We start from the raw sequence: 27,491 nt of genomic DNA, 5'->3' as shown, positions 1-27,491 counted from the left end.
TGTTAGATTCGTCTCTAAGCGGCGCCGCACTGGTACCCTGCAGGGCTCTCTCCTGATCAACCTTCCTCATTTACAAACATCAACAACAGCAGGTGCTCCATTCTCTCCTGTGTGTGTGTGTGTGTGCACGCGTGTGTGTGTGTGCACGCGTGTGTGTGTGCACGCGTGTGTGTGCACGCGTGTGTGTGTGTGCACGCGTGTGTGTGTGTCCATCTGTATCATTTACACACCCAAAGCCAACACAAACACACTCATCACAACAGAGGTTTTACTCATCCCGTAGTAAACAAACGCTGAAAAAGAATCACACTTGTTTGTTTTTCCTTTCTCTCTCTCTTAAATATAGATACTAGCTTAAGTGTATTATTAATATATATATATATATATATATATATATATATACTTAAAAATATTATTATTTTTGAAATTCCCTTTTTTCAGATGAACGGGGAATTTCAATCAACCAAAGGGCCCCCTCCTCTTTCTCCCTACCCACAACCCCCCTGGCCCTGGCAACCCCCCACCCACCCTGGCAACCCCAACCACCACCTTAGCCCTACCCCATTACCCCAACCCCACCCTACTACTCTAAGCCCCCCACCCACCCAGCTGAAACACTACTCTAAGCCCCACCCACCCAGCTGAAACACTACTCTAAGCCCCGCCCCCTACTTCTACAAAATGTTTCACCCCCCCCCTGCTTCCTCCTTCCTCTCCTCCTTCACTCCTCTTCTACCAGCCTCTCCTCCTGCCTCTATCTGGTCGGAGGTGGTAGACCTGGAGGAGGGATGGGGGACGCTGGGGGCCCCTGGGGGGCTGGGAAAGACTGGAGGGTGAGGGGGGGGGGGGTCAGAGGGCTTGATTAAGGAGCCCTGGGAGCGGGTGTTGGGAGGTACATTTAGGGAGTGAGTAAGGGCTGTAAATGGGTTAGAGGTGAGGGTTGCTTGTTAAAGGGGCCATGGTGAGTATATGTAGGGGGTGTAGGGGGCTTGTTTGGGGGCCCTGGAGGGAAGGTGTAGAGGGGGGTGTATTAAGGGGGCCCTGTGGGAGGGGGGGTATGTTTAGAGGCCCCTGGGGGAGGGGGGTACTAGGACACCTCACTGCCGAACACCTCCAGGACCAGGGGGGTAAGCTGCATGCTGTGCTCCGGCTTGAAGGACAGCGAGCGGTACTGCTTGGAGTGCTCCTCGTTCAGGCTGCGCAGGTCGGCCAGCTTCTGGATCATCTTGGCGTAGAGCAGATGGCCGCCGGGGTGGTTGACCCGGATGTAGGCCTGGAGGACCTCAGACAGCTGGTTCTGAAGCTGCTCGATCTTCACATGGTCCTGGACCCCCGGACGATCTAGGGAGAGGGGAGTGTATTTGAAAATACACACATACAGACATTCACCCAAACACCCTCTCCCTCTCTACCTCCCTCCCTCTCTCTCACCCCTCCCTCTCTCTCTCCCTCCCTCCCTCTCTCTCACCCCCCCTCCCTCCCCCTCTCTCTCACCCCACCCTCCCTCTCCCTCTCTCTCACCCCTCCCTCTCTCCCTCCCTCTCCCCCTCTCTCACCCCCCATCCCCTCCCCCTCCCTCCCTCCCCCTCCCCCCTCCCTCTGTCTCTCTCCCCCCCCCCTCCCTCCCTCCCTCTCTCTCACCCCCCCTCCCTCCCCCTCTCTCTCACCCCTCCCTCTCTCTCTCCCTCCCTCCCTCTCCCTCTCCCTCACCCCACCCTCCCTCTCCCTCCCTCTCCCTCTCTCTCACCCCCTCTCTCTCTCCCTCCCTCCCTCTCCCTCACCCCACCCTCCCTCTCCCTCCCTCTCCCTCTCTCTCACCCCCCCTCCCCTCCCCCTCCCTCCCTCCCCCTCCCCCCTCCCTCTGTCTCTCTCCCCCCTCCCTCTCCCTCTCTCTCACCCCCCCTCCCCTCCCCCTCCCTCCCTCCCCCTCCCCCTGTCTCTCTCCCCCCTCCCTCTCCCTCTCTCTCACCCCCCCTCCCCTCCCCCGCCCTCCCTCCCCCTCCCCCCTCCCTCTGTCTCTCTCCCCCCTCCCTCTCCCTCTCTCTCACCCCCCTCCCCCTCCCTCCCTCCCCCTCCCCCCTCCCTCTGTCTCTCTCCCCCCTCCCTCTCCCTCTCTCTCACCCCCCCTCCCCTCCCCCTCCCTCCCTCCCCCTCCCCCCTCCCTCTCTCTCACCCCACCCTCCCTCTCCCTCTCTCTCACCCCTCCCTCTCTCCCTCTCTCTCCCTCCCTCTCCCTCTCTCTCACCCCCCCTCCCCTCCCCCTCCCTCCCTCCCTCCCCCTCCCCCCTCTCCCCCTCTCTCCCCCCCCCCTCCTGTACCTGGGGACAGAAGGCAGATGGCCATCAGCAGCACATGTTCCTCCTCGTGGAGGTTCAGCTTCTTCAGCCCCACCTGGAACTTTACCAGCGGCTCCAGCAGGTCCAGAGTGTGACCCGCTACACACACACAGACACACAGAAGTATACACACACACAGACATACGCACACACACAAGCACAGTCAGAGTTTATTTATGAGAGACAGAGAAAAGTGGTGTGGGTGCAGGTAAGTATGTGTGTGCTTTTCTGTCACCAAGTGTCTATCTGTGTGTGTGTGTGTCTCTGCGTGTGTGTGTGTGCTGACCCTTGGTGACGTCGGTGATGCAGTACTTGAAGTCGGGGCCTCCACAGCTCCAGGACATGTCATCCAGGCTGAAGGACTGGTTGGATCGCAGCATGATGATCTCAATGGCGCTCGACTTCAGCAGAGCTATCTGGTCATCCGCAGTCAGGTCTCTGCAGCACACACACACACACACACACACACACACACACACACAGAGAGACATACACACACAAAATAATAGTTCATTAGCATTTTCGTATCTATGGGTTATATTATCTTACAAACACACACAAACACCGTAACGCACACACACATACAAACACTGTAACGCACACACACACACACAAACACTGTAACGCACACACACACACAAACACTGTAACGCACACAGACACACACGTGTGGCAACCCTGGAGCACGGGGTCAGGTGATCCAGGACGGGGTCAGGTGATCCAGGACGGGGTCAGGTGATCCAGGGGAAGATTCCCGCTCCCCGGCCGGCTAACGAGGAAGCAGGAGGGAGAGCGTCCAGGGTGGCACCCTGTTCCCCTCTTCCATCAGGCCCAGAGAGCCCCTGGTGAGACAGATCCTGACTGTGGATCTTTCCCTCCACTGGGGAGTGTTTTTGTTTTTTAAATTGTGTTTTTGCTTGATAAATCCCCTTCCTCTCTGTCCCTGGTGGTGCTCCTTTCTTCAGTCATACGAGGTCAAAGCCTGAGGGAGCGCCCTGGTTACCACACACACTCACACACACACACACACACTCACACACACACACACTCACAGTCCCCCTGCGTTCAGAGGGGCCTCAGTGTTCTAGAATGTTCCAGGCAGGAGAGAACAACAGTGTGAACACTGGGTTCTATGGTAACCAGGACAACAAAGTTACGCTGCCCCGTACAGCATGTGCTGTACCCTGACTCCAATAACGCACGCACGCACGCACACACACACACACACACACACACACACACACACACACACACACACACACACACACACACACACACACACACAGGGACCAGTGTATTCCTGCCAGGCTCCCTCTCTGTCTCCACTGAGAGGTACTCAGGATGATACCACACTAACACACCCCTAACACATCCATAAGATACCTGCCTGCAACGGACCTGTGTGTGTGTGTGTGTGTGTGTGTGTACCTGAACCCGGGGATCATCTTGGCGAAGCCGATGACCTTCTGAATGCTGTAGCTGACCAGGTCAGCCAGGTGAGGCAGCATGGACAGCTTGGAGTTGCGCTCCTCGCTGGAGTCAGGGCTGCCTCCAGCGCTGGAGTCAGGGCTGCCTCCAGCGCTGCCTCCAGCGCTGTCCTGGTACATCATCAGCAGACTGCTGAAGTTCATCAGCTTAGTGTCCACTGACTCTGCAGGGAGGGGGGGACGGGGGGGAGTGGTGATGAGAATGTGAGATGACATTTAGAAGGGAGGGAGAGAGGAGGGAGAAAGATATTCAGAGTGAGAGGAGAGAGAGGGGGAGACATAGATTGAGGAGGTGGGGATGATAAAGAGGGAGAGAGGGATGAAAGAAGGAGGGAGAGAGAGGAGGGGTAGAGAGATGGAGAAAAAGAGATTTGGTTTCCAATCAGATATGAAACATTTTTGTGTTTCTGTCTGACGAAAACTAGTGTTTCATGTCTTGGTCGAGGAATCTAATATGGTGTGTGTGTTACATGGAGAGTAGGTGTGTGTGTGTGTTACCTGGAGAGCTAGTTTGTGTGAGTGTGAGTTACCTGGAGAGTGTGTGTGAGTGTGTGTTACCTGGAGAGTGTGTGTGTGTTATCTGGAGAGTGTGTGTGTTACCTGGAGTGTGTGTGTGTGTTACCTGGAGTGTGTGTGTGTTACCTGGAGAGTGGTTGAAGGAGTCAGAGGAGGCGTCAGACAGAGAGTGGAGAGAAGCAGCACGGCTGGCACTGCGGGTCACTGGACCCTCCCTCACCGGGGGCTGCACACACACACACACACACACTTTAATACTTTAACCACACAAGCACGTAGCCATGTGTGTGTGACACCATGGGAGTGTGTTTGACCATGAGTGTGTGAGACCATGGGAGTGTGTTTGACCATGAGTGTGTGAGACCATGGGAGTGTGTTTGACCATGAGTGTGTGAGACCATGGGAGTGTGTTTGACCATGAGTGTGTGAGACCATGGGAGTGTGTTTGACCATGAGTGTGTGAGACCATGGGAGTGTGTTTGACCATGAGTGTGTGAGACCAGAGTGTATGTGAGGATGTGTGTGTGTATCTTAGCGCGTGTGTGTTACCCTGAAGCGGTTGAAGTCGGAATAAGAGTCATCGTAGGTCTTGTGGTGGGCCTCCACCAGGGAGGAGATGACCCGACTCTGCTCCTCACTCAGACGGGGGCGCTGGGCCTCCCTCGCCGCCTCCTCCTCCTTCCTCTTCTGGATCATGTCCTTCTTCCTCTGCACCTCCTCGTCTGTCAGGATGACTGGGAGGGAGAGATGGAGAGCAGGAGAGGAGCAGGAGGATGGTGTGGAGGGAGGAGCGTGGGGGGGAGGGGAGGGGGGATTGGGAGAGGAGCAGGAGAGATTGGGAGTGGGGGGGAAAGAAGAAGGATGGGAAGAGAAGTGGGGGAGAGGAGGAGAGAGAGGAGGAGAGAGAGGAGAGAGGAGAAAATTCAGCATCTTGACACCTCCCAGTGTGTGTGGGCCGTTTTTTACCAAGACAGTAAAATACTGTAAACATACTATCACTGGAACTGTGCTTCCACTGCCTGTAGTCTTCACCTGACCTCAGTAACCACGCCCCCACACACACGCAACACCAAACAAAGGACTGACACGAGAGAATCCTGTCAATGTTTTCTTCCTGTTGTTCATTCCTTCACCAGCAACGTGGTTACTTCCTGTTTCTGGGGTCATGGGAGGAGAGCTGCCGTTGTCATGACTGGCTGGCGACGGAGCAAAGGTTCAGCTCGCTTCACATGCTACACGGAGCCTACTGGTTTATTTATGCTGAGGGAAAGTGTGTGTGTACATCTGTGTGTGTATTTATATACACGTGTGTGTGTGTGTGGGCCTTTGCCTGTGTGTGTTTGAGTGTTTATATAATGCATATATAGGTGTGTGTGTGAGTGTGTATATGTAGGTGTGTGTGTAATGCATATATAGGTGTGTGTGTGAGTGTGTATAGTGTATATGTAGGTGTGTGTGTGTGTAATGCATATATAGGTGTGTGTGAGTGTGTATATGTAGGTGTGTGTGTGTGTGTGTGTGTGTGAGAGACCACGTGGTTTGAGTTGCTGGGGCATATGACAGAGAAAGACAGCACTGGCCTCACAGCTGCAAAGGTGCATGAAGACAGAACGGCATGTGTCCCTGCATATTGTATTAGACTGCAGAAGCGTGCTGGATAGAAAGTAACAACAGATTAAATTCCTTCTTTTGTTGTGATACTTCTGATTAGAATTATTGTTGCTTTTGTGTATATTTTACCTGTTTTGTCTATTGTTCTGTAATTCCATACATGGTGTAACCAGAACGCTTGAATTTCCTCTGGGATTAATGCAGTGAATTGAATTGAACACGAGTAAGGTTAGCGAGGGTAATTGTATACAGTGTAATACAAGACAGCAACAGTGTTTTTATACGATGAGATGGGCCTAAATGATATTGAGTGGACTAATATGCCCAGATATCGAAGTCTCTCGACAGAAACTAGAAAACAATCTGAACAAATCAACTCAAATGTGATATGGACTATTAGTCACAGTGTGGCAAAATAGACTGAGACTAAATGAATGCTAGTGTAACAATGCCATACCAACACCAAACAGCTAGCATGCTAACAAGCTTGTGTAAGAATGCCATGTTACCAGCGCCACAGCAAGCCCGCTAACGAGCTGGCCAAACTTGGCTGCGATCAACCACAACACCACTGAGAGACTCATTAGCCATAATAGCATCAGCATCGCGGCTCTTTCCTAGTCTGGCGCTACACAATCTGGCCGCTACCATCCTCTCACCCTCCTGCTCTGCTAGCGCTGGTGGTGCCAACATGGCAGAGCTGCGCTGCCAAGACGGCGAGAGAAGCAGCGAGCAGCACCAGAGCCAAGCGAGGGGCGAGCGGGCGGTTAGGAAGGATTCGCGAGAAAAACTAAAACAACATTCTTGTTTATCGAAAGTTTGTCCACATCTATTTCGCATGAGCAGATTGGTCATCTGGCAAAACGCAGTCGGACTTTGAAGTGGAGAGACAGGAAAAACGGGAAATAGAGACGTTTACCAGGAACACGAAAGCAAATTCGCTACACGCTCTTGACACTTTGTGCGTAAACACCATTCTTGTGGTAACTAGCTGCTCTAGACCCCCCTTACTTCTGTTCTAAAGTGCTGATTGGATGATATGTGGCGTTTCTTCCACTTAAGACACAGTTAAGTACCAGGATGAGGACATTGTTGTTGATCGCTATTTCCTCTCACATATCCAAACACAGCGACGGTGATGCCAGGATGATAAGACACGGCTAGGAGAGACCTGGCTCCGGGCCTGCCCTCCTTGTTGCACAGGAAGGATCCGGTGTAATTTGTTTACACCCTCATCCACTTGGCCTGAGATGAGTGAGGGAGAGGGAGCTATAGAGATAGAGATGAAGGGAGGGAGAGATTAAGGGGGAGAGAAAGGGATGGAGGAAGAGGGAGCTATACTAGAGTGAGGGAAGGAGAGGGAGGGAGGGATGAAAGGAGAGAAAGGCAGAGAGAGAGGGATGGAGGGAGGGAGGGAGAGACAGAAGGGTAGGGTTGACTGCCACACTAGCAACTGTGGACAGGGTGGCTGAGAGCGGCGGGCCTTTGAAAAGGAAGAATCAACACTACGTGGGTGGGATCCAGCCGCGGGATTGGGCGAAGCCCAGAACCGACCAATCAGACGCAGTGTTGTCCAGATCAACAGTATCTAGTCAGGGACAGAAGCCAGGATACAGATCCTCAAATACACAGCAAGATCCCTGACCGAGGAAAGTCCAAATCTATTCCACTTGCCCTCCTCTTTCCTCTGTTCCTTCTATCCTCTCCTCCTCCCTGTTTCTTCTATCCTCTCCTCCTCCTCCCTGTTTCTTCTATCCTCTCCTCCTCCTCCCTGTTTCTTCTATCTTCTCCTCCTCCTCCCTGTTTCTTCTATCCTCTCCTCCTCCTCCTCCCTGTTTCTTCTATCCTCTCCTCCTCCTCCCTGTTTCTTCTATCTTCTCCTCCTCCTCCCTGTTTCTTCTATCCTCTCCTCCTCCTCCTCCCTGTTTCTTCTATCCTCTCCTCCTCCCTGTTTCTTCTATCCTCTCCTCCTCCCTGTTTCTTCTATCCTCTCCTCCTCCCCGTTTCTTCTATCTTCTCCTCCTCCTCCCTGTTTCTTCTATCCTCTCCTCCTCCTCCCTGTTTCTTCTATCCTCTCCTCCTCCCTGTTTCTTCTATCTTCTCCTCCTCCCTGTTTCTTCTATCCTCTCCTCCTCCCTGTTTCTTCTATCCTCTCCTCCCTGTTTCTTCTATCCTCTCCTTCTCCCTGTTTCTTCTATCTCCTCCTCCCTGTTCCTTATATCCTCTACTCCTCCCTGTTCCTTATATCCTCTCCTCCCTGTTCCTTATATCCTCTCCTCCCTGTTTCTTCTATCCTCTCCTCCTCCTCCCTGTTCCTTATATCCTCTACTCCCATGCTGTGTTGTTTTAACACGGTACAGATCAGCACCTTGCAAACCCCCCTGTACACAACTCTCCAGCCCTCTGACTACCTCAGTAACAGGTTCAGGATGGTGCTATGTTATAGCTACTGATAAGTGGGCCTAGTGATCTGACTTGAAAGAAGAAAAAAATTTAAATGTAAAAAAACGGCTGCACAAAACAACATGCGATCTGATTGTCAGCGTGATGTGGTTTGTGTGTCAGTGTGATGTGGTTTGTGTGTCAGTGTGCTGTGGTTTGTGTGTCAGTGTGATGTGGTTTGTGTGTCAGTGTGATGTGGTTTGTGTGTCAGTGTGATGTGGTTTGTGTGTCAGTGTGATGTGGTTTGTGTGTCAGTGCGATGTGGTTTGTGTGTCAGTGCGATGTGGTTTGTGTGTCAGTGCGATGTGGTTTGTGTGTCAGTGCGATGTGGTTTGTGTGTCAGTGTGATGTGGTTTGTGTGTCAGTGCGATGTGGTTTGTGTGTCAGTGTGATGTGGTTTGTGTGTCAGTGTGATGTGGTTTGTGTGTCAGTGCGATGTGGTTTGTGTGTCAGTGTGATGTGGTTTGTGTGTCAGTGTGATGTGGTTTGTGTGTCAGTGTGATGTGGTTTGTGTGTCAGTGTGATGTGGTTTGTGTGTCAGTGTGATGTGGTTTGTGTGTCAGTGCGATGTGGTTTGTGTGTCAGTGCGATGTGGTTTGTGTGTCAGTGCGATGTGGTTTGTGTGTCAGTGCGATGTGGTTTGTGTGTCAGTGTGATGTGGTTTGTGTGTCAGTGCGATGTGGTTTGTGTGTCAGTGCGATGTGGTTTGTGTGTCAGTGCGATGTGGTTTGTGTGTCAGTGCGATGTGGTTTGTGTGTCAGTGCGATGTGGTTTGTGTGTCAGTGCGATGTGGTTTGTGTGTCAGTGCGATGTGGTTTGTGTGTCAGTGCGATGTGGTTTGTGTGTCAGTGCGATGTGGTTTGTGTGTCAGTGCGATGTGGTTTGTGTGTCAGTGCGATGTGGTTTGTGTGTCAGTGCGATGTGGTTTGTGTGTCAGTGTGATGTGGTTTGTGTGTCAGTGCGATGTGGTTTGTGTGTCAGTGCGATGTGGTTTGTGTGTCAGTGCGATGTGGTTTGTGTGTCAGTGCGATGTGGTTTGTGTGTCAGTGCGATGTGGTTTGTGTGTCAGTGCGATGTGGTTTGTGTGTCAGTGCGATGTGGTTTGTGTGTCAGTGTGATGTGGTTTGTGTGTCAGTGTGATGTGGTTTGTGTGTCAGTGTGCTGTGGTTTGTGTCCGTCTGTGGAATGATGCATGATGCTCATCCACACCAGGCCAGGTGGGCCAGAGCAGCTCGCTGCTTCTCTGGCCCACCTGGCCTGGATGAGCTGAGGACATCCTTTCATCCAACTGAGACGCTTGTTTATGAAGCACTTCCCGGCACCTGTGTGTGTGTTTAAACATGTTTGTGAAAGTGTTATTTAATGTGTGTGTGCGTGTGAATGTCAATGTGTGAGTGTCTAAGCACGTGTGTGTGTGTGTGTGTGTGTGTGTGTGTGTGTGAAAGTGTGTCTGAATGTGTGTTTGGGGTCTTGTTCAACTATCCTTGTGGGGACTCCTGGTTGTGTGTGTGTGTGTCAGATGAGGAGTCAGATGGCTGAGCGGTTAGGGAGTCGAGCTATTAATCAGAAGGTTGTTGGTTCGATTCATGGCCGTGCCAAATGACGTTGTGTCCTTGGGCAAGGAACTTCACCCTGTATGTCGCTCTGGATAAGAGCGTCTGCTACCTGACTTAATGTAGATGTGTGTACTCACACTCCTTCATCATGCCGATGTCCACGCAGCGCTTCAGACGGCAGGCCTGGCAGTGGCGGCGGTTGTCCTTGGTGACGGTGCAGCTACTGTTGAAGGGACAGGTGAAGCTGGCCTTTCTCTTCATGCTCCGCCTAGAGCACACACACACACACACACACATCAGATACATCAGATACACACACACATACATCAGATACACACACACACACACATCAGATACACACACACACACACATCAGATACACACACACACACACATCAGATACACACACACACACACATCAGATACACACACACATACATCAGATACACACACACACACACACATCAGATACATCAGATACACACACACATACATCAGATACATCAGATACACACACACATACATCAGATACACACACACACACACACACATCAGATACACACACACATCAGATACACACACACATCAGATACACACACACACACATCAGATACACACACACACACACATCAGATACACACACACATCAGATACACACACACATCAGATACACCCACACACACATCAGATACACACACACATCAGATACACACACACATCAGATACACACACACACACACACACACACACACACACACACACACACACACACACATCAGCTACACACACACACATCATCATCATCAACTACACACTCTTCATCAACTACAACAACACACATTTCATCTACACCAACATCAACTATGCAAACTTCACCAACTACATCAACTGCACCAACAAAAATGTATTTGCAATTTGTAACAAGTTAGTTGGTTGTAGGGCTAGCTAGAGTAAGTAGGTAAACAACACACACACACACACACACCCACACAAACACACACACATCAGATACATACACACACACATCTTATAAAGCCACACTAGCCTTCTCAGTGAAAATGTTTATGAGCCGTCACGAAGCAAGCTCTTTGAAACGGCTCAACATGGAATAGAGAATCCCATTTACAGCCTGGACCCACCACACACACACACACACACACACACACACACACACGCACACACACAGACGCACGCACACACACACAAACACTTCACCAGAAAAATATATACACACAAAACCACATTTAAACATGCACACATAATTCACCATAAAATGCACACACACAAAGTACTCTACACTACTACACTAGGATCCCCTTCACTGACCACACACACACACACACACACACACACACAGCAGAAGGCTAGCAGCGCGCCCAGGAAGATGGTGTTTGATTGGCAGCTGACAGGTGAAGGGGGGGCAGCTAAGATCAGGTTAATGAGAACAGCATCAAAGGGGAGCGTGAAGAGAACGAGGAGAGAGGGAGAAGAGCAAGGCAGGGAAATGGAGAGACAACAGCAGAAAGCCATATCGAGAGGTTGTGTGTGAGAGAGACAGACAGACAAAGACAGGAGATATATCCATGTGTCCAGAGAGACACAGAGAGACAAAGACAAGAGATACATCCCTGTGTCCAGGGTGTCTCAATCTCTCCATGACAGGGAGACAGAACGAGAGAGGCAGATGGAGAGACAGGGAGACAGAACGAGAGAGGCAGATGGAGAGACAGGGAGACAGAACGAGAGAGGCAGATGGAGAGACAGGGAGACCGAACGAGAGAGGCAGATGGAGAGACAGGGAGACAGAACGAGAGAGGCAGATGGAGAGACAGGTAGACAGAATGAGAGAGGCAGATGGAGAGACAGGGAGAGAGAGAGAGCAGAGACAGGCAGGAGGACAGATAGACGTCCATGAGCCCGGGGTCTGACCTGAAGAACCCCTTGCAGCCCTCGCAGGTCATGGCGTTGAAGTGGAACCCGGTGGCCTTGTCTCCACACACGCCGCAGATCCTGGGAGCGTTGCGGTCGATCTCGTCCAGCCCTGAGGCCGAGGCACTCACAGTCATGGTCTCCATCACTGGGGAGAGGGCGGCAGGGAGAAGTTAGCCAGGACACAGCGTGTGTGTGGGGTGTGTGTGTGAGGGAGGTGGAGGTGTGTGTCGGCTGGTTTTAGAGACCTGTGTCAGGGACATGATCCTAAATGCATGAGATACGGAGAACCCAGCATTAGACTAGAACTGGTTTTGTATCACACACACACACACACGTGCAAGGACACGCACTTGCACACAAACACACACGCAGTGACACACACACACAGCATCTGCCTCTGGTAATTAAATAAACATCATAGAAGCAATACAGAACACCACAGACCATCAGCTCTGCCTGACCTGAACCATCTAACACACCAGCACGGAGGGAGAGATGGGGGGAGATGTGGAGAGAGATGGGGGGAGATGTGGAGAGAGATGGGGGGAGATGTGGAGAGAGATGGGGGGAGATGTGGAGAGAGATGGGGGAGATCAATTGGAAAGCGAGAAAAGGAGAGAGGAAGAAGGTCAGAGAGATCCAGAAATAAATATAAAAAAGAAAATGAGAAAGTGAGAGAAAACGAGGGAGAGAGAAAGATAATAAGGAAGACAGAGATAATGATGGCAAGAGTAAAACACAAGACTGGAGCAATGTTGTTGTTCTACGAAGAAAATGAACACTTAGCTCGTTCATTAGCTCGTGTGTGTGTGTGTATGGGCGAGAGAGGAAGACATGTTGATGGTTCACACCATGATCCATATTGAAATGAGCTCAATCTCTGTGAATCTTTATTCATTGAGAGAGTGAGAGAGAGGGGTCGGGTTGCCAGGTTTGGTTAACAGGTGATTAACCCCCCCAGCAGCTGTCCAGAGCGAGACTCCAGGAGGGTTAGATTCCAGCTGTTCTCTCCTCTCTGCTCTCACTCTCAGCTTGAACAAACAAGTTGTTTTTCTAGTGTTGATGAAGGCTGGACCTGGTCCTCTCTCTCCCTCCCTTTCTCCCTCACACCCTCCCCTCTATCCTTCTCTCCCTCTCCTTCTCTCCCTCACACCCTCCCTCTCTTCCAGTTCTCAGATTCAGCACATCTCCTTCAAGCCTGTTATCTCAGATTCTGTCTCTCTCTCCATCTCACCACAACGCTTTCACACCCTCTTCCACTCTGTTTCACTCTCCACCTCCCTCTCTCTCTCCCCCTTTCATTCTCTTCCTCTCTCCTTCTCTCCCCCTCTTCCTCCCTCTCCTTCTCTCCCCCTCGTTCTCCCTCTCCTTCTCTCCCCCTCTTTCTCCCTCTCCTTCTCTCCCCCTCTTTCTCCCTCTCCTTCTCTCTCCCTCCCTCTCTCTCCTTCTCTCCCCCTCTTTCTCCCTCTCCTTCTCTCCCTCTCCCTCTCTCCTTCTCTCCCCCTCCTTCTCCCTCTCCTTCTCTCCCCCTCTTTCTCTCAGAAACACACCGTGCTGCACAGAAACACACCGTGCTGTACAGAAACACACCGTGCTGCACAGAAACACACCGTGCTGTACAGAAACACACCGTGCTGTACAGAAACACACCGTGCTGTACAGAAACACACCGTGCTGCACAGAAACACACCGTGCTGTACAGAAACACACCGTGCTGTACAGAAACACACCGTGCTGCACAGAAACACACCGTGCTGAACAGAAACACACCGTGCTGCACAGAAACACACCGTGCTGTACAGAAACACACCGTGCTGTACAGAAACACACCGTGCTGCACAGAAACACACCGTGCTGCACAGAAACACACCGTGCTGTACAGAAACACACCGTGCTGCACAGAAACACACCGTGCTGCACAGAAACACACCGTGCTGTACAGAAACACAGATCAACAGTGATGGCGAAAGGCTGGGGTCAGGGTGTGTGTGTGTACAGATGGAAGTGTCCTGGTACTGTGTGTCCCAGCACAGCGGGGGAATGGGGGGGGGGGGGGGGGTCAGGGGTCACGCCTTTGGCCTGCACACACCAACACACAGCTGCACAAACACACACTGAGTCAACACGTGTCACACTTACATGCACCTGCACATCCCCGGGTCACCATGGGAACCGCAGGGTTGCTATGTCCATCACCTCTTACACTATGTCTCGTGTGTGTGTGTGTGAGAGAGAGAGAATGTATGTGATAATAGAACTTGGTACAGACAGTACTGTATGGTACAGTAGAGTATCCTACAGTAGAGTCCAGTAAAGTAGAGTCTAACACAGTAAAGTAGAGTCTAACACAGTAAAGTAGAGTAGAGTCTAACACAGTAGAGTAGAGACAGGGTCTAACAGTACAGTCCAATAAAAAATGGAGGAGGTGTTGATGTTAGTTGAGCGGACATCAGAACATGGAGCCGATGACCCAGAAGGCACTAGGGTGGGGCGCCCAATGTGTACATACACAATGTGTGTGTGTGTGTGTATATTGTGTGTGCGTGTGTGTGTGAGAATATTAAATCACAATGTGAGACCCAACTGCTTCTCTTTTTAAAACTGTACAGATGCAACCTCCTCATTGGCTGAGGCAGTCCCTAAATGCACCGCTCTGATTGGCCGGTCAGTGCAAAGCATGCCTAGAGAACACACACACATACAGACCTAGTTATGGTACACACACACACACACACTCTACAGTGACACATAATTGTGCACGTTTGTCTGGCTGTGTGAGAACTTAATGATCGAGGATGAAGCTGAGCTGCAATAGAAAACAGGTGGGCACACACTCACATACTCGTTTACACCAACACGCAGGTTCACACATACATGGAGGGGAGGGATGGAGGGAAGGGGGGAAAGAAGGAGGGAGGGTGGAGGGTAGATCTCCTCTCCCATGCCCCAGATCTCAGCTACACACACAGCAGAACTGAACTCTAGACCTTGTTTTTCTGCACTGGATGGAAATGAACAGGCTGACGAGGATTTGGCAGCCTGCCGCAGAGAGAGATGGAGAGGGGGGGAGAGAGACAGAGAGAGGGAGGGGGAGAAGGGGGAAAGAAAGGAAGAGGGAGGAGAGAGAGAGTGAGAGAGGGGGAGAATGGGGAGGAGAGAGACAGTGAGAGAGGGGGAGAATGGGGAGGAGAGAGACAGTGAGAGAGGGGGAGAATGGGGAGGAGAGAGACAGTGAGAGAGGGGGAGAATGGGGAGGAGAGAGACAGTGAGAGAGGGGGAGAAGGGGGAAAGAAAGGAAGAGGGAGGAGAGAGGGAGGAGAATGGGGAGGAGAGAGGGGGAGGTAGAGGGAGGGGAAATACAGAAAGGGAGTCAAAAAAAGAGGGAAAAAAGAGAGAGCTGTCTTGAATGTTACATGGGGTCCCTACACCCTCACTGAGGCCTTCGCAGGAATGAAAGAAGAGGAGAAGGAGAGGTGGAAGAGGAGAAGGAGAGGAAGAGGAGAGGTGGAAGAGGAGAAAAAGAGGTGGAAGAGGAGAAGGAGAGGTGGAAGAGGAGAAGGAGAGGAAGAGGAGAGGTGGAAGAGGAGAAAAAGAGGTGGAAGAGGAGGAGGAGAGGTGGAAGAGGAGAAGGAGAGGTGGAAGAGGAGAAGGAGAGGAAAAGAAGAAGGAGAGGTGGAAGAGGAGAAGGAGAGGTGGAAGAGGAGGAGGAGAGGTGGAAGAGGAGAAGGAGAGGTGGAAGAGGAGAAGGAGAGGCGGAAGAGGAGAAGGAGAGGTGGAAGAGGAGGAGAGGTGGAAGAGGAGAAGGAGAGGTGGAAGAGGAGAAGGAGAGGTGGAAGAGGAGGAGAGGTGGAAGAGGAGAAGGAGAGGTGGAAGAGGAGAAGGAGAGGTGGAAGAGGAGAGAATCTGCAGGCTTATATCTAAGTTTCTCTAATCTCACATAACAGCAATGTTGACATCAACAGGTCCACTCCAGGGAACAACAAAATCGATAATATTGATACAGTAATGAAATAATTAAACCTCAGTTTACTTTGCTCTCCTCTGATCAGGAGCCAGATCGCAGCTCTGAATGTATACAAATAAGAAACAAGTTTCTGTAAACAAGCAAGTCTGGGAGAAACCCAAGGCAACCACATCCCATGACCATCACCAGAGTATCCATAGGAGCGAGGGAGAGAGAGACAGAGAGACAGACAGGCAGACTATTAAAAAAACACAGTGAAAGGAGTATAATAGAGAAGCCTAAAACTGATTCATTAAAGCAGAGTACAATAGGGTACAGTAGAGTATAGTAAAGTCCTCATCAAGTACTCATCAATGATGCAAACTTGGTTGAAAAATATACATATCCTATATACATTAGACCATCCTATATACATTAGACCATCCTATGGATTTAACACCATCAGCATCCTCTGGATCAGAACCAGAAACCGGGATTCCCGTTCATGTGCCGTTGTGACGCCACTGTTCCTGGGAGCGTGACTTCACTAACAAGATCCCTCCACAGCCTGAGCTGAGTTTCCTAAACATTACATTTACATGTAGTCATTTAGCAGACGCTCTTATCCAGAGCGACTTACAGTTCAGTCAAGACACTCACGTGATTGATTTCACCATTTATTCTTACACATGACAAATGGTTTTACATTGGCGGAATGGATGTACATGGGGATGCGCTCCCCGTCTTCACTGCATAGCAAGACATGAGGCAGGGAGCAACAAGTTAAATCCCCAAACACCGACACTCCGCCAGTCTATACTATGTGTAGAGCGGAGCGTCGCTCCTCTTGAGACCGCATGACATCCCACCATTTACTGGTGATAAAATACTGGATGCCCGGTCATGCTACCATTACAGTGACTACGGCTATGTGTGCGTATCCTTAACGTCGCATACCATCCGATGTGCGGTCCGCGGAGCTGGCCCACGCGCACGTCCCGTCAAGACCCAGCGCTCAACGCGACGTGCGCCCGCAACCGCCCCCCGCGCCGCCCATCACTCCGGTATCCTTCTCATCCGACGCGAAGATGGATGTACGGGAAGGCAGCACCATGCCGGAACGGGGATACGTTATCTAGTGGGAAGGAACACAAAATAAATGTGACAGCACACAGGCGCCACGCCTCCACATGCTGATCCCGGCCGGTGTCCGGGCATCTCATCTGGGGAGTCAGATGGCTGAGTGGTGAGGGAATCGGGCTAGTAATCAGAAGGTCGATTCCCGGCTATGCCAACCAAATGATGTTGTGTCCTTGGGCAAGGCATTTCACCCTACTTGCCTCGGGGGGAATGTCCCTGTACTTACTGTAAGTCGCTCTGGATAAGAGTGTCTGCTAAATGACAAAAAAAAAATCTCCTGAGGTACTCCCCGCTTACAATAGAGCGTGCAGCTTGCATTCGCTCTGGCGGCAGAGTTCCCACGAGACATTCTAGTACTAACGGTCCGGTAGCCTTCTCATCCTGCACGGGGCAGATTTATGCTACCTCTAGAGACCCGTCCTCTAGAGACCCGTCCTCTAGAGACCCGTCCTCTAGAGACCCGTCCTCTAGCGCCCGTCGGCGACCCCAGGATGTACGCAAAGGCGCCTGTGTTCGTGCACCAAATATGGGTGTTACGTAAGGATGTGAGAAAAATGTGTCGGCGGCGCATCCGCCGTTCCCTGGGAGACCAGGGCATCTCAACGGATATCTCCATGCAAGCAACGTGGATTCTGATGGCCACTAGCGCATCAGAGCACGTCTGCGGATCACCACTGCTGCACAGAGATCCGAAGAGACATTCTAGCATTAGCAATGTACGAAGCCACCCAACCACCGGATACGTGCAGACCGCGTTGGTCGCTTAGTTCTCAGACCCGCTCAGCTTGAGCGTCTACGTTGGACCACTGACTGGTTATTACTTGTTTTATTTCTTGCGAAACTGCTGTACAGACATGGCTCACGCAGTCTACACATGGGTGTCCGTTCATGCGCTCATCAGCTTCTGAGCATCCACAACGTCCGATGCGTTGGGGCGCACGTAGCGCTCGTAAGCCGATGACGACCAACGGCCCATCAGTTTCAGCGTTGACATGGGCACCTTCGCAGAGGCCGAGGTGGCCGCCCCGATTCGGAAGGAATGCGCGGAAGGAATGCGCGAAAATGCCGACGCTTTTCCCGGGGGAGCACCCAGGGGTGCGGATGGAGCAGCCGAGCCATGTTCCAGGAAGAACACGAACAGATCCTCGTGGCTGCATCCAAGGGGTGGTGTTATTCCCTTGGCGTACAGGGCGTCCAGGATCTTGTACACCGGCCAGTTCTTCATGTTAGATGTTTTCCCTGCCAAACGCGAACTACACCTGACTCGGATCCCCGAGTCCTCGCCATCCGCGCAGACATCCTCCGAAGGAGACTCCTCCAACAGATCCCCAGAACCACCCGCATCGTCCAGATCCGAGGAGGACATGACGAAAGGGAGACAACGCAAAGACCAGACAGACGATCAAACCACGGACCGCAAAGCAAGGGCAGCAACGCAGACGGCAGGTTCGACAATGCGTGTGCGTGCATGGAGCGGCTTTATAGCGCCGCCTATCGAGCTACGCCTATGTCCTGAGGGCACGGTGATGGTGGTGTATGACGCGCGCTGCCCGAGTGCCTTGCCTGAACCTGCTTCGCTCATTAAGTACAGGGACATTCCCCCGAGGCAAGTAGGGTGAAGTGCCTTGCCCAAGGACACAACGTCAGTTGGCATGACCGGGAATCAAACTGGCAACCTTCGGATTAGTAGCCCGACTCCCTCACCGCTCAGCCACCTGACTCCCTGACTCCCTGGAGATGTTCCAGGAGGTTGTGTGAAGGTCTGCAGGTCTCTTCCCACGCAGGAGAGGCGTTCCTACGGACGTCGTGATTTGCAGAGAGGCGTTCCTACGGACGTCGTGATTGGCAGAGAGGCGTTCCTACGGACGTCGTGATTGGCAGACTGGCTGGGGGGCTGGGCCGTGGACCGACCAGATGACACAGTCTGTTTTCATAAGTATCATTTTACAACGCGTGATTGGACCGCTATGGAATCAAATTTTTTATTTGTTTTATGGATGAGACCAAAAAAATTGATATCCTGCATAATTTTTGAATGCCATCTTCTCAGGGTTATTCAGAGTTAGCTTCCTCTGCTGTGTCCGGACTAACGAGTGTTTAGATACAAATTCAACATTCAAATATCCCAGTTTGTTTTTGTTTCTGTTGCCAGACAGGCTTTGGGACTGGGTCAGGCATCTGATTAGCTTCCTCTGAGCTAATCAGGGCTATAATAACCGTCTGCTAGTGACATCACGTTCCTAAAGCCTCCAGATCACCACGGCAACGTGGACATGACCAGCTTCTTCGAGTCCCCATTCCCCCTACCCTTACCAGATCAATGGGATTCTGTCAATTCCTGAATTGGAGTATGGAACCAACACATACATCAATAGCATGGTGACCCCATCAGACAAACACACTGCCAGTCAGCAGGTCATCCAAGAGCAGCCAGCAAGGGAGACATACAGTCAACCAACCCACCAGTCAGCCAACACGTCATAGCCAACTAACCAGCCAGTGAGCCAAACCAACCAGCCAGCCAGTCAGCCAACCAGCTAGCCAGTCAACCAAGTCTGTGTGTGTGTGTGTCTGTGTGAGTGACTGTGTGTGTGTGTCTGTGTGAGTGTCTGTGTGAGTTTTTGTCTGTGACCCTTCCCCTTCCCATCCATAAATCACCAGCACACAATCACAACCAAAGATTTGTGTGTCCCAATGCATTACGGCCCTTTCACATCAGGCAGCACTGATAAGCTAATCGGACAGCATTAACTGTTTAAGCGCTGTAACGGGATAACGAGAGTAGAGTGGGCATGTTGCCCCAACTCTGGAGGCTCCGGCACACAAACTCCGACCTTCAGCCCAGAAGGAAAGTCCCTCCTTTTTCTGTTTCGAACCTGCTCTCTGTATTTTTGTCTTTTCGGTTCCCTTAATCCTCCTCTCAACTCTTGTTCACCTCCCCTCTTTCGCTGCGTCTTCCTCTTTACCTTTCTCCTCCGCTGGTTATCTAACTCTCTCGAGTTTGTTCTCTCACTTGCTTCTATGATGATGTTGTTGTTCCCTCTCTCTCTCTCTCTGAGCCAGAGAGGTTAACAGGTTAATGTTTAACTTAGTCCTGGGGTCACCAGGGCAAACTCCAGAAATACAGCATGGACATCGCTGGGAGAGAGGTGGGGAGGGAGAGTAGAGGGGAGAGAGTGAGAGGAGAGAGGGGATGATGGAGAGAGAGGGGAAAGTAAGGAGGAGGGGGAGAGAGAGAGGAGAGAAAGGAGAAAGGAGAGTGAGAGAGAGGGGAGAGTGAGGGGAGAGTGAGAGTCTGAGAAGAATGGGAATCTTCCTCTTCCTGCAGAAGATGAAGCAGAGAGAACCGTGTCTTTCTTTCAACACCTAGTGATTTCAGTGGAAATCCTATTACTGAGAGCAGTGGTGGGGCAGGAGCCTGTGGCTTTGAAAACCATGATAGAAGACCTGCAGCAGTGAAGTATATAGAGGCTTGTTTTACATCAGGATCCACAGATCAGAACCAGGGGTTTCTGGCCTGGGCAGACTACCATTGTAAACCCTACTCAATAGGCTTATTGTCTCTTTACCTAGTAACCAAATAAAATAACCTTTGTGATTCTCTTGTGATAAACCTGCCCTCAGCATACATTTTGTCAAACGTTTGAACAAGCAACTTGAATTCCGATTCTCTGATTTGATTAAAGATCCTGTAAAGTGGAATTGAAAACGAGTTTTAAGTTCACCACACCACAGAAGAATGTGTTATTAACTACCCATCCAAATTAGAATGAAAAAAAAAAACACAGACAAGTATGTCAAATTAGGCTTTGAAATCGTGAGAAAATCAGCAGTCTTCTCTGCTTGAGACTGGAGGGGGCGTGTCGCCTTAAAGAGCTGAAGCTCTGCCTCCTCGCTGGAAGGCGCCGCCTCTCTTAAGTACCTACGACCCAGATAATGGACACTACGTCAAGCCGAACAAAACAGTATAGAATTAGAATGTATTTGTTCAATGAGTGAAACATACAGATGCATATAAATTAAGCTTGTTCCCCTGAGCTGTAACACAGGAGTAAAAATGGACACCAGAGACAGCAGACAGTGAGCTCTCCAACTACTTCTAGCACATTAGCTACCATTTCACCAAAATACCATCATTCTACACAGAGTAGCCTAATATCAAGTTAGCGGTTTGCGGTTTGCGGTTAGCAGTGGATGGTCCAGGTGCGACCGGAGGATGAACGGCCGGAGGGGCGATGCTGGGTACAGCTCTGCGCTGCAAGAGAAGCCGTGTGTTGGTGAACCCCGTCTGTCTCTGGTCCATGTTAAAACTGTCCGCCATGAAATGGTCACTGCAGAGGCGGCTGTTGGAGTTTATCCGAAGCTTTCCATGAGCGTGGCTATTTACAAAATCTATCCACCTATTTTTCCTTTCCTTATCAATAGGGAACTTAAGTAGCGTTGCAGCACAGCTGAAGTTATTGCATCAGGGAAGATGCAGTTGAGGGTGGAGGGAGACATCCTGAAGCTAGCTGATGTAGGCTACAATAACAGTACAGCAGGAGGAGCCATTCAGTGATCTGACGTAGATGGGTCAAAATGACGTAGATAGGTCATTTTCTGGCTCCGCCCATTAAAACCTGATCTGAAAACGGAAGAGAAACTGTTCTTCGGTCTAACTCCACATTTCAGTGCGACAAAGTTTTAGCGCTTTGCACATGCTTTCAGGAACTCATTTCACACATATATATAATGTACTTAGAAGCAAAACATGGATTTTGCTTTACAGGATCTTTAAGGCCACTAAGGCAGCATGTTAGGTAGTGGTTGCTGATTACGTAACACGGCTGTATCCGAAAGGACAGCAGAATTTTCAAGGCTTGAAGTTCACCGGGGTTAAACAGTCGTAGGCAGCAAAGCAACAGCATAACATTAGCGTCAAAGTAACGTCCTGCTACTAGGTATCAAAGGTCTCCGATATCATTACGTTCAGAGCGATTCCCTCTAATCTCCAGTGTAGTTACACAACGTCAACACGGTGTTGACGTCTTCAAAGTGCCGGTGTTGTGCCATTTCTTTCGTTCTGATGGGTAGCAAAAAACCATAACACAACGACCACACATGTCGATGCAGCGTGACTCACTTGGAGCCTTCCGTGTTTTTGTGGAACGGGTCACAGTGATTGGCTAAACCGAGGAGTGGAGAGGAGCATTACATTACATTTCCATTTAGTCATTTAGCAGACGCTCTTATCCAGAGCGGCTTACAGTAATTACAGGGACATTCCCCTGAGGCAAATAGGGCTAAGTGCCTTGCCCAAGGACACAACGTCATTCTGCATGGCCAGGAATCGAACCGGCAACCTTCTGATTACTAGCCCGATTCCCTAACCACTCAGCCACCTGACTCCCCATTGCATCGTAAACAAGTACGACATTGGAATGTTGTAGTCCGGTAGCAAGCTAGCTGGCGTCAGCCTTAGACAATGTCAGGCATTTAGACGTGCTTTTAGAACTATTTGACTCCAGGCGGAAGATTCAACACTGTATGTCAACTGCCTGACCGCAACTCCAAAGCTTAAAAACTAGTTCAGCACTAAAGTCTGGTTGGTCTGCAATTTAAATGATGGAAGATCCCAGGAACTGACAAGAAAGACCTTTCATTATATTACATTTCATTCATTTAGGTGACGCTTTTTTTTAAATCACCACAATCACCTCACTACTTGCAGATGGTTATAATGTGAGCAACTGCATATCAGAATCATAAACTGGTTTATTGCCAAGTACGTTTTCACATACCAGGAATTTGTTCCTGTGAAGTTGATGCAGACAATAAACATAGTAGTAAAATAAAATGTATAAAGAAAGATAAAAAAAAGTGCTGTGATATCCCAATGCAGTGACACGGTTCAGCTAAAGGAAGCAACCGATCACTGAACTAGCAGGATACCGAAACACATAATACTGAACAGAGGCTACGACTGAAGGATTCCAGATAGGAATGTCCAGATTCAGTTACCGTGGATATAGGCTCATCAAGAATTATAAAGAGAAACGTATCAAAATGTCTACCCACACACACACACACACACACTCACACACACACACTGAGATCTTGCTACCTTGCAAGGAGTGTGAAACACTGAAGAGCTGGGGTGTGTGTCTCTCACACCTAACACACACACTCACACAAACATGTCAGGCTCGGACATTTCATCAACTTAACTTGAGGCAGAGTGGAGGGGAAAAAAAAGAAGACAAAATATTTAATCTGAGCTTTAGCGCTCTGCCAACACACCATGCTAACGAGCTAACGGCCGAGGAGCCAAGACAAACTGACGAACTCGCTGAAACCAACCTTCCTCCAGCCAACCCACCGCCCACAGGAAGTCACTCACATTCAGCAGTTCACGCATCAAAGGAACTTGTTAGATTCATCTCCATTCATTAATAATAATTATGGACCATTAACCTAACAATAGCGAAACCTGTCTGGTTTTATGAGGCTGAACCAGAAGGGTGCTTGTCGACAGCCGTCCTAGCCCTCCCTGGAGGGGGTTGACAGTTCAAACGAGGCAGTGACCCGCCCTGATGTTAGCGAATCACCCAGTTTCATGTCTCATCAAGAGGATCGGGCGTGTTATCAAAAAGCCTACCTGGAACATCCCAATGTCGTTACACGGTTCGATCAATAGGAGCGACCAATATGTAGTACCAGAATCTTGCTACACTCACAAACCAATTGGATGCGACGATTAGTCATTCCAGACAGGAATGCTCAGATTCATTTTGCACACAGGTCCTTCAAGCATGATAATAATAGATGGAAAGAGAGGAGAGGAGCCTTTTCAGTTGGCATCAGACAGAACACAAGGAAACATCTGGACACACACACAGATATCTGGCCTTGAGTCTGCAGTCGGAGGACTGCACTGAGGAGCTGGACATTCATGTGTGTGTGTGTGTGTGTTGGAGACACACACCCAACTCGCACACACACTTATCAGGGGGCGTGCAGTCAAACTCTACATGTTCTCTGCCACACACACACACACACACACACACACACACAGTAACAAGGCCTACTGAATGCTGCTTTCAGACCTTCCTCACTCTGCTCCCGGCTGTCATGACGACCGAACCTAGCATTTTGATAAAAGGTTGATGAAGGTGGTGAATCCTCCTCTCTCTCATGTCTCAGTGAGTACAGTGTGTATGTGTATGTGTGTGTGTGTGTGTCTGTGTATGTGTGTGTGTGTGTGTGTGTGAGGGGGGGGGGAAGTTCTGGTAGGAACATGTATCTAAGGTAACCATGTTCCTTCTCTGACAAATTTCTTAAGTGGGGAGAGGATCAACCCTTTGGAATATGTGATTATCTTGGAACATCTCCCTCCCTCTCTCTCCCTCTCTCTATCTATCTCTCTGTGTGTCTCGCTCTCTGTGTCTCTCTCTCTCTCCCTCTCTCTCGTGAAATTGTCGCAACACAACGGAGGGTCACAATGACTGAAGGGTCACAATGACCCGAAGAGATAAGCTTGGTGACAGTGGGAGGACATAGTATTGAGGACGCCAAGTTGTGCATTTTACTGAAAATCATTTTCATAATGAATTTACTGAAACTACTTTGTGTCTCTGTGTATTGTCTGTAGGCTTGTTTAGTTATTTCAAGCTGTGCAGAGACAGACACGTTCATTAATGTGTTTACATCTTTTCCTTAAATCTGTTAATTTAATGTACAAAAAAGGCTGAGAACTTAAAATAACTTGCTGTCTATGCTACTCCACTACATTGTAAGCACTGTACTTGCAAACTACATGAAAATATAATATTGTTGCCCATATATATTAGAGTGTTACCTACAACATTATGTTTGCAGTGTAAAATGGATTGACCAGAAACTAAACCTGCACATGGCTATTGAGTAGAGGTGTCCCTTCCAGACGACAATCCCAAGTCTGTTTTCCATTTCAACAAACTCCGGCACAACACTGAAGGTAGCTTAACCGAGGTGGCATTTCAAACCTGAATCATCAGCCGTAACGTTCCCTAGCGCAGGGCCACTTGGCTAACACAACCCATCTCAAATTGCGCCTGCTTGTTGGGCTTTGATGGGACACTTTGAGGAGCTTTCTGGGGGAGAAGGGATCCTGACGAGGCTTGTTCTCCTGGAAGGAGGCGGGGATGAGGGGCGGCTGTGTTGTGGGGGCCAAGAACTCACATTAAGCTCAACAGGTATGCAACCCTACCCCAGATACTGCTGCCCTGTGTAGGAGGGGGGGGGGGGGGGGGGCGGGGCGGGGCGGAGCGTCTACCTCCACATATCACAGGACAGAGATAGCCAGGGGAGCGGGGACCGGGTAGGAGAGAGCGAGCTTTGCCCGAAAGGTTCATAAATCAGACTGGAGGATTAGTAAACAATGAGAATGTATCTCAACGGTGCCTCTGGGAAAAAGACACCAACTCAAACCACCTACACACACACACACACATGTAACCTCCAGAAACACACACACACACACATGTAACCTCCAGAAACACACACACACACACATGTAACCTCCAGAAACACACACACACACACATGTAACCTCCAGAAACACACACACACACACATGTAACCTCCAGAAACACACACACACACACACATGTAACCTCCAGAAACACACACACACACACATGTAACCTCCAGAAACACACACACACACACATGTAACCTCCAGAAACACACACACACACATGTAACCTCCAGAAACACACACACACACACACATGTAACCTCCAGAAACACACACACACACACACACACACACATGTAACCTCCAGAAACACACACACACACACACACATGTAACCTCCAGAAACACACACACACACACATGTAACCTCCAGAAACACACACACACACACACATGTAACCTCCAGAAACACACACACACACACACACACATGTAACCTCCAGAAACACACACACACACACACACACACATGTAACCTCCAGAAACACACACACACACACATGTAACCTCCAGAAACACACACACACACACACACACATGTAACCTCCAGAAACACACACACACACACATGTAACCTTCAGAAACACACACACACATGTAACCTCCAGAAACACACACACACACACACACACACATGTAACCTCCAGAAACACACACACACATGTAACCTCCAGAAACACACACACACACATAACCTCCAGAAACACACACACACACACACATGTAACCTCCATAAACACACACGCACACATGTAACCTCTAGAAACACACACACACACATGTAACCTCCAGACACACACACACGCACGCACACATGTAACCTCCAGAAACACACACACACACGTAACCTCCATAAACACACACACACACATGTAACCTCCAGAAACACACACACACATGTAACCTCCAGAAACACACACACGCACGCACACATGTAACCTCCATAAACACACACACCACACACACATACACACACTGATTTTCCACAGCCAGTTATAACAGGCCAACTGGTATTTGCATATGTTTGCATTAGGGCTGGGCGATATATAAAAAAAATATATATCTCGGTATTGTCAAAAAAGGACAGATATTCGATAAATATCTCAATATGTTTGCATTTGCATTTAAATATTAATAATAATAAAAAATTAAAATTGCCCCCTTTAGGAACAATTATAAAAAATAGATATAATAGCTATTGTTACAAAGTACAAAATGTGTAGTGCAAATTTAATCAGTTGCCATAACATGGTACTTGAAACTTGACAAAATGGACCTCACATGGAACAATTCATGCAGAGGTCCTTATGTGACAGGACAAAAAGAGAGCAAAAGAGAGTGCCTGGGTGTGTGCAATTTTCAGTTTGTGTGTGTGTGTGTTTGTGTGTGTCTGTGTGTGTGAACACAGAGGAGCCAGACGGTGATCTTAAAACACACGCAACAAGGACCAGCAAAAAAAAAATATATATATCGATATTCACGATATTTTCTTATTTTACATCGTCGTCAAAATTATTGCGATATTATCGCCAATATTCAATTTATCGCCCAGCCCTAGTTTGCATACAACCATTTTGTATGTCAATCACCAACAAACTGCAGTGTTTTAGTTTGAAGACCACAAGCTGAAGGTGTATTGTTCATCCGGATGTTTATCAGTGCGTGTATTACAGTGCATCGTGACAATACAGTCGTTCGCAAACGGACTGGACTGAAGATTATAGCGACACAGTCTGTTCTTCAATAGCCTGTGATTTTACAACGCTCAGATTGGTAAACGGACAATCTACGGAACACCACGTTGAACTGTGAGATGTACTGTCAGCATGTTTACTGCCTGTCCACCTGTTTACTGCCTGTCCACCTGTTTACTGCCTGCAGGCTGGTGGCATGGTACAGAACATGCTGTTACCTAATCAGCTTATTAAAGTGAGGGGCCTGGGGGGAGAGGAGAGGGGGATGGCGGGAGAGGAGAGAGGGATGGGGGGAGAGGAGATGAGAGGGGGATGGGGGAGAGGAGAGGGGGATGGT

At 49.7% G+C, this 27,491-nt stretch overlaps 1 protein-coding gene across 2 annotated transcripts in view; it reads right to left on the bottom strand.

Annotated features, from left to right (window-relative positions):
* Positions 1-701: 701 nt before the first annotated feature.
* LOC134019426 (vitamin D3 receptor A) overlaps positions 702-27,491 on the bottom strand; it is a 37,794-nt gene continuing 11,004 nt past the window's right edge. The window contains exons 2-10 of one of the 2 annotated variants that reach the window (XM_062460328.1): positions 11,878-12,025; positions 10,086-10,216; positions 4,889-5,073; positions 4,466-4,565; positions 3,922-3,987; positions 3,765-3,885; positions 2,623-2,774; positions 2,319-2,435; positions 703-1,341 (exon numbers count right to left, since the gene is read on the bottom strand). In XM_062460328.1, the coding sequence (XP_062316312.1) occupies positions 1,088-1,341; positions 2,319-2,435; positions 2,623-2,774; positions 3,765-3,885; positions 3,922-3,987; positions 4,466-4,565; positions 4,889-5,073; positions 10,086-10,216; positions 11,878-12,023 (1,272 nt within the window). In that variant the 5' untranslated portion in view covers positions 12,024-12,025 and the 3' untranslated portion in view covers positions 703-1,087. Of the gene's footprint in view, positions 1,342-2,318; positions 2,436-2,622; positions 2,775-3,764; positions 3,988-4,465; positions 4,566-4,888; positions 5,074-10,085; positions 10,217-11,877; positions 12,026-27,491 lie in introns of both variants that reach the window. The other variant, XM_062460327.1, reaches the window with a different exon arrangement.

The sequence above is a fragment of the Osmerus eperlanus genome, chromosome 4 (genome assembly GCF_963692335.1).
Source record: "Osmerus eperlanus chromosome 4, fOsmEpe2.1, whole genome shotgun sequence".
Taxonomy (NCBI): Eukaryota; Metazoa; Chordata; class Actinopteri; order Osmeriformes; family Osmeridae; genus Osmerus; species Osmerus eperlanus.
Note: the sequence above shows the minus strand (reverse complement) of the source record. Positions and strands in the feature narration are given on the sequence as shown.